This window comes from Chanodichthys erythropterus, chromosome 19 (assembly GCF_024489055.1).
Source record: "Chanodichthys erythropterus isolate Z2021 chromosome 19, ASM2448905v1, whole genome shotgun sequence".
NCBI classification, from domain to species: domain Eukaryota; kingdom Metazoa; phylum Chordata; class Actinopteri; order Cypriniformes; family Xenocyprididae; genus Chanodichthys; species Chanodichthys erythropterus.
In genome coordinates this window covers 25,827,788-25,839,733 of record NC_090239.1, presented here as the reverse complement: position 1 = coordinate 25,839,733, position 11,946 = coordinate 25,827,788, and the positions used below count along the sequence as shown (strand labels likewise).

Here is an 11,946-nt window from a genome sequence, read left to right as displayed (position 1 = left end):
TTTCACATTTTGGTATGTAATCCTAATGCAATGACATTCGAAAATGTAAGTGTGGTTTAAGTGTATAAAAGTGTACAAATTTTAAAAACAAATTAAAACAAATACAGTTAAACTCATTCAAACTTTATTTTGTAATTTATGAATACAAATAGAAATAAAAATATACAGAATTATTCAACTTCATCAAACATTGTTTAGGATAAAAAATTACTAAAAACCTTCTAACAATCCCATGAACAGATAAGATTTTATTTTTCAACCATAAACACAAAGAAGTTTTACATTTTAAACTACAATGTTTGGGTTTGTCTTTTTTTGTCTCACATAACCTCCAATGCAGTCATAAAATGTGCAGTGCTTTCATCATCTTCAGAGCAAAAGTCATTAATTGATGCAGTATACTTGCAAACTTTGCCTTACATGTTATTTTTCTATTTATCCTCAGAAAACTGCTCTTCCACCAAGGTCAAAGTAGGGCCCCTGACCATGAGCATGGGAATGCTGTGGCTGTCTGTAAATATGCCTGAGGGGTAAATGCAGGGAGGATCGAGGATCCTGACAAAGACGGAGAGAGTAGGAAGGAAAATGGTTATAAAGGGATGGGGGAGCAGAAGAGGAGAGTGAGGGATCAAAAGGAGGGAGCAAGGAAGGGTGCAGTACCATATCTGGTAAATAGGGGGCAGCAGAATTGAGCTGCGAGAAGGTGCCTATCTCAGTGGGAGCTACAGAAGGGTATGCGTTTGATGAGTTAGGACATTGTGAATGGTTTGAGATTGGAGGAACCGGGGGATTTAACTGAGAGGTACTTGAGGATTGGATTGGGGGAAAGGACTGGGAGTTGATTTGAGAGGGGTTTCCCACTTGTGATGGAATATGAGGGAAGGAGGGGTTAGGGTATGACTGGGGAAAGGTAGACTGAATTTGGGTTGGATTCGGGATCGCAGGGACACCATGGATCGAGCTAGATGGGGGAAGAGTCAAACTCTGGAAAGGATGTGGAGCAGATGGGATAGAAGTTGCGAAGGGGTAAGAAGTGTGAGATGTTGCTGGTGCAGGGTTTGGGAGAGAGCCAGGAGTAGTGTGTTTTGGCAGAGATGCAGGGAATGAGTGGACCGGGAATGCTGTGGTAGGGTGCAGTGTGTTGGTAGTCGACTGCATAGGTCCTTGATGGATAACATTGGTGGAAGGGAAGGAGAAGGATCCAGTTGTTGGATGAACTGGGTTTGGAATTGCTGAAATAGTGCTCAGACCTGAGGATTGGTAAACTGGAAAAGAACCAGTTGTTGGAGTTTGAGTACATCCAAGGGTACTCATGTTGAGGTTAGAGATCTGTTGAACAGGGGGAAATGGGAAGATTGATGGGTTTGGATTGGAAGGCATCATTATAGAGTTAGGGGTGGACTGTGCTGCTGGAGGGAAGGGGAATGCAGTTGGTGTCGTATTTGGGTCAGAAGGGGTGTGGATCGGGTTAGGGTTGCACTGCGACACCGGTTGGAAGGGTAGGGCAGATTGGGGTAGACTTTGACATGGAGGGGATGTTGGGTCTGGTTCGTTTGAGGACTGAACTGGAGGGAAGGGAAAGGCTGTTTGGTTTGGGTTTTGGATAGCAGGAGTTGTTTCATTGGATGAGTTCAATCCACTGTCATCCACCTGATTTTGGCCAGGGTCAATAGTTAACCCAGAACCTTGACAAGAAGAGGGGGGGATAGATTGGAAAGGTGGATTTGTAGGTGTATGGGGACTTAGGTTGTCTTGGGATTGGTCAGTCGGAAGAATAGAGTGGTAGGAAGATGAGGGGAGAAGGTGTGGAGAGGTGGAGTGAGAGATGGGAGGGTACGAAGAGCCAGGGGGAGAGGTCGTAGAGGAGGGCATAGTCGTAGAGGAATTTAAGCCAGGATAGTCTGATGAAGGTATAGAGGAATATGTTGATGAAATTGTGGAGGGCTGGGGGAGCTCAAGGTCAGAGTTCTGTGTAGAGGACACCATGGAATAGATGGAAGATGACTGAGGCAAAGGCACTGATGCATGTGATGAGGAACTGAGCTGAGCAGTTGGGAAAGATGATGTGTATTCAGAAAGGCCCATCATTTGACCAGACCTGTAACAAAAAGTAAGACTGTCTTTGATACCCTGCTCAAAAACATTGAAAAAGTGTTTGATAAAAATTGCTGTTCATAAGCATATAGACTTACCCATCCATCAATGTGTTGTTTACATTATTTTCAGGGGTTGTCTGTGGTTGACTTTCCATTGAAGAGGGAATCTCAGCGGTCAAGAATGCTTGTCCAAGGACAAGTGGTTGGTTAGAGACTGTTTGATCTGGGAGGGATGGTACTTCTGTATGAAAACCTGAATCTGTAATTGGGAGGGCGGAGTTTATGATGGTGAGGGCGGAGCTTGGGAGTTCCACCGATTGTGGGAGGAGCTCAGTGGAATCACATGGGTCACATGACTCTGAAAGAGGGAAAAGTGTTTCATAAGCAGGAGAAACCAAGAAAAAAATTTTGTAGTAAAGTATTATTTTGTGAACAGAACAAATTTAAGTATTAAAAACTTGGTAACAAAACTTGGACACTATTTTTATTTGTGTCTTAGTTTTGTAAGATTACAAAACAATACATCATGATCCTCACCAATATCCAAAGATTCCTCTTGATTGCTTGTAATTTTCCTCTTCAGCCTTGCCTCCCTTTGTCTGAGGAAAACAAAAGAAAAAATATTATGCTTTCAGTTCAGGTGTCTTAAGAGGTATTTGTGTATAATTAAGAAATAATGTATACTGTTATTTAATTATTAATTAATATTGGTGTTTATGTGTTTAACTTACTTCTTGCAGTTCATGCCATTCTCTCTAAAGCCTTTTGCAAAAGGATTTGAGTTTATTTTCAGTTCAGTGATCTAGGAGAATATAAGAATAAAAATATTTTTCAAGAAAACAGTCAGGAATTGTGTACTAATGGAGAAAAAATATGTACTTTTTCATAGTGTTAAATGTATTTGATATATTTATCTGAGAAATTTTGCTTTCACCTTGCTGTTCTGGTATGCAGTGACTGTAATAAACTGTGTTTCAGGGAAGGTGAAAGAGTGCTGTGCTCTTCCCCACATCAGCACATCGCGGGCTTCGATCACATGGACTCGTGGCTGGTATCGATGTAGGGAATGGAGAATGATCTAGAAAAAAGAGTGTGGGAAATCATGACTACAGTTGTGGTATTGCTGAGACACAGGGGAATTATGTTTAACATAATGTCATGATGCCCATTACATAAACAACACTTTATAATGTGTTTTATTATTATGTCATGAACAAACATTTTATAGTGCTTAATAGTTCAAATGTGAATATACAGTGACTCAAAAACATTTTGGGTATTAAAAAAAATCACATAATAGCATACCAAATGGCATTTTATTAAAACAATAATAGATAAACAGTTCAATAATGAATACGTCTTGCATCCTTTTTTTTTTTACACTCACAAACATTGTTTAATATGTTTAAGATCGTATTATTCATGCAATGAAATTCATTCAAGTTCACAAATTGTTTTTGGAGCCACTGTATTTGAATTTATATTATAGAAGTGTCTATTTTAAAGTATTCTATTTCATTTTAATTACCCATTACTGTGTTGACATATTACACTGTTAAAAGTTACTATAGAGTGTTACCAAAATTAAAAATAATAGGATAATTGTAGCACTCAAAAAAATGCTGGGTTGTTTCAACAAACGATTGGGTCAAATATGGACAACCCCAACCATTGGGTTTAAACATTTAAACCAATGGTTGGGTTTATCCATATTTGAACATGAGTTGAAACAACCCAGCATTTTTAGAGTGTACCTTTATAGAAAATTTTAAAACAGGTATTGAAAGATGCCTTTTTACTCACATATCCTTGTGCGTCCAGGGTGTTATTGGTGAGTTTGGCCCGGTGGAAGGATATGCTTCGATTCTGCCAGTGTTCTCCTGTTGCAGGTGAGTCTGGATGGATGAAGACGCGGTCTGGCAGCCGAGCCTCTGCGCCGCCAACCACCTGCCAGCTGTTGTCTTGGAAACGATAGCGAGAGGAATCAACAGGTACAATGTCTAAAAGAAGAATGTAACGCAGAGTTGGGTTCAGCCCTGACAGCTTCACTCGCAGCTGTGGAAACATTCTCCTGAGAAACAGAGAAGGATGAGAAAGGTTAAAACAATGAAATGACCAAATGTGTCGTAGGATTTGCTGATGCATATATTCTTCCCATGCTCAAAATGTGCTCACCTGCCCTTCTTAGTGACAATCATCTCAGTGCCAACGGTGCTGAACTGTTTCCACAGTGACGCATTCTCAAGCTCCATTTTGACATTATCCTTTGGAGTCCCAGGAGCCTCTGCAGTGGCAGGAGGTGGCTGCAGCAGTCGAGGGGGAAGCCCACGGGCTGCCATGTCACATGTAGTGGGATACAACGGAACATGTGCTGAGGGTTCGCGATCTACAGGAGAGATGGGCAGACAGGAAGCAGTGTGTAAGAATTAGCAGTTCCATGAAGAACATTTAACATCCATGGAAACTTTCCATTGCACAACAGGCTCTTTATAGTGGAAAAGGTTCTTTAGATTATTAAAATGTCCTTTATACACTCTAAAAAATGATGGGTTAAAAACAACCCAAGCTGGGTTAAATACAGACAAACCCAGCAGATTGGGTTAAAGGGCACCTATTATGCCCTCTTTCACAAGATGTAATTTAAGTCTCTGGTCTGGTCAAGTTTCAGCATAAAATACCCCACAAATTTGCCCTTATTTGGGGGTTAACAAAAACATGCCTTTTTCGATATTGCTATATTGCTGGCTAAAAAAATAAATCCAAAATTGTTTGAAAAAAATGGCTGGGTGAAATCAACCCAATCCCTGGGTTTGTCCATATTTAGCCCATCATTTTTTAGAGTGCACTAGAGAATAAAATGGTTATTTTAAGAACTGTTCACTAAAAGATTTTCAGTGAAATCGGCATCGCCAATTTTGGAACCTTTTTAATTAAAGAGCTAGACGTCAATTTCTGTGATGTCCCAACGTGTTTAATAATAGCTTGATGAGTGTTTTATCAGTGAAACATACTGGAAATTTCTTCTAATGCACTGCTTATTTCTATACAACACTAAAGGTGATGATACACGAGGCAACTTTTCAAGCAATGTTGCCAGGCGATGTCACCGAGTGATGTTCCTCGGGCACTTTCCCATTGAGAATGGGAAACTTATTTCAATCTAAAGTATCCAGATAGAAATTTGTTGCCCATTCTCAATGGGAAAGTGCCCGAGGAACATCACTCGGTGACATCACCTGGCAACATTGCTCAAAAAGTTGCCCCGTGTATCATCACCTTAAGGCCTGGTTTCACAGACAGCTCTTAGATTAAGCCAAGATTAAGCCAAGATTAGGCTTTAGTTGAATTAGGACATTTAAGTAGCTTTTATAAACATTTCTTAGAAAAAAACATTACTGGTGCATCTTGAGAGAAAACAATGGCAGACATATTTTAAGACATGCCAGTGCAAGTTGCTTTCAGTTAACAGCTCAAACATGCATTTTAGTCTGGGACTAGGCTTAAACCTTGTCTGTGAAACTGGGGAGTAAATATTTGAGACTTAGTTCTTCCAACCACTCAGCACTCTTAAAAATAAAGGTTCCTTTTTGGCATCTTTGGTTCCATGGAACCAGAACCTTTCCTATGCACAAAAGGTTCTTTATTGGGTCTTTATATTATACACTAAGAAAAAAAAATGTCTCTTTTAAGAATTGGTTGGGGAACCCAAAATGGTGGTTCTTTGGCATCGCTGCGAAAACCTCCTTTTAGAACCTTTATGCTATAAACACTCAGATACTAAATTAAATGCATGCACATTTCTGCTCCCTTCTATGATTTTTCCCATTGCATTGAAAGATCTGAACTCTCTCTTACCTCTATAATAGCAGTCGCTCAGTCTCTGAGGTCCTAGTGCCAAACTAGGGTACATTTCCACACCCAGCATGTTTCTAGTAGACGTCCTTTTGTCCTTGCTTCACTTTCGAGTTTATCAGTATCAAATCAACACCCCGCTCATTGAGCTTTCATAATGGAGAAATAGTTTCAAAGTCTTCTGCTGTCTTCTTACCAGCCTGTTTCTTTCTGTGTCTTCTCTTCTAATGCCTCTGCGTTTGTCTCCTTGTGTATTATATAGGTGAGTGCACCTTCACACGTTTACCAAATGGTGAGGTCTTCACACTTCATCCCTCCTCTTCTGTTTCTTCAGGGTCCATCTTTTGGGCCCAGCACTCCTGGTCTTAACACACTGGCTAAATAAACACTCGTCTGTTTCTCATACACACACACATTGCTTAGCACATCAAACCTAAAACATCAATGAACTATTTCTGCTTCATTATTGACTGTAACTTTCAAATGGCTAAAACTGTAAGAAAAATCTAAAGCTAGAAGCTTTTAGACATTGGGTTGTGTCTGAAATGACAGATATCTGTGATTCTTATTGTTCTGCATCACATTACTGACCCACAAAAAAGTCATAAATGATATTTCTTTAATATCTTGAATAATTCTCCTAGACAGTAATGGGATTAATTGGAGACTATCACTGAAGTCTGCCACTACTTAGATGTTCCTCCCGAGAAAATAACCGTAGTAATCTCATATGTCTCCTTGAGTGTGGCAAATTTATCTAAAACTACAACATAAACAATTTGTCCTGAGGATATATATTAAAAACAGCATTCCCCCCCCCAAAAAAAATTATGATAAAAAAAAAAAATATGAGCTATAACAGAGACAGTACAGTATGATTAAAAACAACAGTGACATAGTTGAGATTTTTGCTATATGTTGTTATGTTATATGTTTTATGTTATGTATGTTATGTTATGTTATATTATATGCTATATGTTGTTATATGTTATATGATGATGTTATATATTGTTATGTTATGTGTTATATGTTGTTATATGTTGTTATGCTATGTGTTTTACGTTAAATGTTATGTTATGTTATGTTATGTCATGTAATATGTTATGTATGTTATATTATATATTGTTATGGTATGTTGTGCTGTGTTGTTATATGTTATGTTGTTGTTATATTTTGTTGTTATATGTTATGTATGTTATATTATATATTGTTATATGTTATATGATGTTGGTATGTTGTTATGTTATGTTATATGTTGTTATATGTTATGTTGTTGTGTTGTGTTGTTATATGTTATGTTATGTCACGTTATATGTTATGTTATATGTTTATGTTATATGTTTTATGTTATGTTATGTTATGTTATGTTATGTTATGTTATGTTATGTTATGTTATGTTATGTTATGTTATGTTATGTTATGTTATATGTTCAAGCATTCCCGCATGGTTTGGAAAATGTATATTACACTATCCTATATTAATTTTTTTTTAAACTAAGACCTCGTGGATCTACCAGCTAACTGAGCTGATGTAAGGTTGATTTCCCACAAGAAAAGAGGAAGGTAAAAATGAAAATGAATGCCAAAACTTGTATGATGCAATGGCACAACCATATATGGACTGTCTGTACCACTACTGCTATCCATATATGGATTTAACATTGACCGAATGAGGAATACTGGATTTATAGTTAGGTTATACAAAAAGGATTTGATATCTTGTTTAATGTTGGCCTTTGCCCTCAGCTCAGTCCTTCACTCTCAGTTGGTGGTGAGGGGTGGGTTGCAGGTGGAGGCGTACGACAGACAGTTTGGTCTTACTGCTGCAGTTTGGTCTCTAAAGTAAACACAAGGGTTCAGACGCTGCATACAAATGTCTTTTAAAAAGCAGCAACTGCTTTGGATGATGACACTCTTTTTATTAAACTGCCTACACTCTTAAAAAAAGACATAGCTCTTTAAAGGTTCTTTACACATAATAATAGTTCTATTTAGAACCATATCTTCCTAAAGAAATGTTTTTTGCTTTGAGTTTAGGGTTCTTAATTCCCGCCCTTTTGTCAAATCCTTTTAAAGCACCTCATTATTGATTTTCTGGAGCTCCTAATATCAACAGGTTCTTGATATGTGTCTAAATTTTAACTTTCGTATTGTAAGTTTGGTTTCAAGCTTTCAAATTGTTTTGTACAAATCATTTGTAGAATTTTACCATGTAAGTGTGAGCAGCTCTGTTCATTTGAGGATATATTCTTCTCCACCAAGTAAGTAAGCGACTGGATATTGAATTTATGACCCATATTGTTTGAGTTAGCAATTATTACTTGGAATCTATGGTTCTGTGAAGAATGTTTAACATCCATGGAAACTAAAGGTTCTTTAGATTAAAATGTTCTTCACATTAAGTAAAAAACTGAAAGGTTCTTTGGGGAACCCAAAATGTTTCTTCTATTCCATCACTGTGGAAAACCTTATTTTTTTAAGAGCGTACTGGCTATTCACATTGGTTCTGCTACTAGTACAAGCTGAAGAACCCAAATCTGATACTGTTTAGATCCATTTCCCTACGAGTGTGCCATAAAAAGTCATATTCTGATGTCTTAACCTCTACAGACAGCCAGACCCAAACTCTGACAGCTCAGCAGACTGCTTCAGCATTACTTCACCTTAACATTGTTGTTGTAGTTGTTGTTTTTGTTGTTCATTCACAGGCGCGTGATAAAGTGAGGGCTGTGAGAGCGAGGGGAAGTGGAGGTGTCTGTCTCAGAGGGGGGTGGATGTCATTACTGCCGACAGCGTGTGTCCGTTTCAGAGTTTACAGGGACTGTAAGGCCTAATGGCAGCTAATGTGTTTATGAGTGCCCAGGTGTGTGTCTTTAAGCAACAGTAGCACATCGGGCTCCATCCATGCTACACTAGCTGTAACGAGGCTGTTTTAGTGTAAGGATAGTGAATTGTACCATGTTTAAATCCGCTAACCATGTTCCTGTTCCTGTTAATTCCTACAATAGATTTCAGGAGGTCAATTTGACATGATATGCAGCTTCACAACTGTTAAATCAGTTGTTAAATGGTAAACTTTTACCAAGTTACCATACCATTACAGTGAAAAACTATAAATGGTTTAACATCACATTATATGTAATTTATTTGTTTTTAAGAGTGAATGATTGTTACTTGAAATAAAGTGCTTTACTAAAGTATTTTAAAATTTAAAAACACTGCCCCTTAGTTTCACTTCACACTCACAAACTCATTTCATTTTGTTCATTTGGTAAAAACGAACTCGAAATCTTTGATAAATATAAAAGGGTTTAGACAGGCCAGAGGTATTTTTATCACCAACAAAAGATTCAAAGAAGGTGTTTTGTGAAACAAAAGTTCTTGTTTTGGACTACTTGACTTGCTGTACACAGAAGTGAAGTATGTACTAGGAAATAAGTATTAAATGGATTTACAATCAATTACTCTACTGTATAAAAAAAAAAAAAAAAAGAAAAATTTTACTGTAAATTACAAATTCAACAATAAAATCTTTTACTCTAAGTTCTTTATACAGTGAAAACTGGTTAAACATCAAATTACATGTAGTTTTACTCTAATATAAAAATATATATATATATATATATATATATAAAATTGCAAGAAAAACTATGAACTACCTTATAATTTACACTGAAAGCAGTAAAAGCACATTTCCATGACACATCACATATACTGTAAAAAACAATTCCGTAGTTTTTACAAAATAATTTTGGCAGCTGTGGTTGCCAGAATAATTGTGTAAAAAATACAGAAAAACTGTGTAAATATTTACAGAACAAACTAAATTTTACAGTATAAAACTGTAATTTAAGAAAATTTGAATGTAAACCAATAAATTCAACAATGCACATTACTACTAAAATCTGTTTTGTATCTTTAACATATACTGACAAGCACCATAATAATGCAGGTGGTAAAAGAGAAAGCCACATGAAGAGTCAGAGTTTATCACAAGTAGCTTTTCCATGAGCTGAATGATATACTAATATAAAGAAGCTGCAAAGAGTCATTCACGCAAACGCAAAACACCATCATGGTAACCCACAACACTTAAATAATGCAATAAACCTACATTAAACAAAAGAAGATGTAACATAAAACCCTAATGTACATAACTGATAACAAAAATTATTAAGAAACATGATTATTTAAACAAAATACTTTCAAATGTGGAGTGTCACAAAGGGAATTGTGGGAACATCAGTTTACAGATTTTGACTGTAAATTATACATGGTTTTTGTATTTTTTACTAATAAAAATTGTAAAATTTACAGCATTTTACTGTGAAAAATTGCATAAATGCCTGTATATAGTACGGGAATTTACTGTTAACCATTTTACAGTTTTTTCTGTAGTGTTTTTACAATATTTTACCGTTAAAATCACATTCATTTTTTACAGTGTATGATTACATTTTATTTAAATAGTTTTGTTTTTTCTTTTTTTTACCATTTGCTGTTTTTACTGTAAAATTTAACAGAATATCGAGCTAGTTAGTATATGACCTGATAACTTCTTTAATGCCAACATGTTGAAAAAGGTTAAACAAGATATTGTAGCTTTTGCGATTTCATGAGAACAGTCCGGTGTAGTATGAGAAAGTACACCTTAGTTTGCTTATTCACTCAGTACAGCGATGTTGTTCTGTGATTCAATCATCTTCTGTTCAGCTTTGATTCTACATGATAGCCAACTACTGGAACATTTCATAAGCTCAACATACAAATTTACAAAAAATCATTTGTACACTTCAACATATCACCCATCACCCAAAGTTAGTCAATACGTTCGGTTCATATTCAGGTCAAATATGTTGTGTTAAATATTTGGCAAAGGTGTATGAAACTTATCTTTAACTCTGCTTGCATAGTTCCACATTTCAAACAACACAAAGGCAGATTTTAGATATCCAAGCAATTATGTTGAATTCATCAAATTCGTAAAAGAGCTTGTACACCCTTTGTAAAAAGAAGTGTGCTTAATTTGAATGATGGTGCACTTGTAGTTTCTTTTAAACCTTTAAATAACTTTGCACTTTAATGCCATATTAAAACTTAACCTTATAAAGTATCATTACATTTCATAATCATTTGTCATGCTTTAAAGAGAATATAAGGTACTTGATTATAATTTCAACTGTATTGTGTTAAAACAATATGTAATTAAGCTGTAATTTAGTACACTGAAGATATATTAAGTTTAAATGTAATATCAAATACATAGTTAATCAAGAACTTAGGTGCTTTAGCTCGTTAGTTGACATACCTTAAAATATGAAATATGGTTAATGTAATATTAGTATTAAATGTAAAACTGAGTAACACACTACAGCAAAATTATAACATTTTATAGTTAAGTAAAAAATATAACTTTTAAAAGCAAATTATGCCATTATTTTACCTCTAGTCTGTTATTCAATATTATATTTAATTATATTTGAAATTAATATTGAATTTTTTTTCATAAGTTAATATTTTCAATGTACTAATTTGCAACTTCATCATTACAACTGTGTAATTATTAATATTTTAAATGCAAAGTATATTTTAGTTAAATGCTTGTCAGTACATTCAGCAGTTCACTTGAACCATATGTCAAAGACATAAATGTGTAATTATGAAATATATTTATATTCAACTAACTGCATTTAATAATATTTTAAACTGTAATACATTTTAATTTAATTTCAAATAACTTGCAATGAAGTGTCTGACAAGTAAAGCACCAAAGTATTCTTTTAAAAGTACAAATGTTCTTTTTCACAAGGGACACACCATATATGAGCATTATGACATGGGGGATTTTCCAACCATCATGACATAAACAAAATGGGATGAGGTTCTGCATGTCTTCACATGTTTGTCATGAATTTCTTAGAAAATTCTCATCATGTGTTACTCCAACAGCTCTGGTTTTAGTAAGCAGAAGTGTGGACTTTGTCAAGTCAGAAGGTTA

At 35.7% G+C, this 11,946-nt stretch overlaps 1 protein-coding gene across 1 annotated transcript; it reads right to left on the bottom strand.

Annotated features, from left to right (window-relative positions):
• Nucleotides 1-246: 246 nt before the first annotated feature.
• On the bottom strand, nucleotides 247-6,021 carry tbx6 (T-box transcription factor 6). Its single transcript, XM_067369406.1, has 8 exons — nucleotides 5,952-6,021; nucleotides 4,272-4,482; nucleotides 3,900-4,167; nucleotides 3,031-3,174; nucleotides 2,828-2,898; nucleotides 2,634-2,695; nucleotides 2,193-2,454; nucleotides 247-2,098 (listed from the first exon to the last, which is right to left on the bottom strand). The coding sequence occupies exons 1-8, from the start codon at nucleotides 6,019-6,021 to the stop codon at nucleotides 442-444; spliced, it is 2,745 nt and encodes a 914-aa protein (XP_067225507.1). The 3' UTR covers nucleotides 247-441.
• Between the last annotated feature and the right edge of the window lie 5,925 nt (nucleotides 6,022-11,946).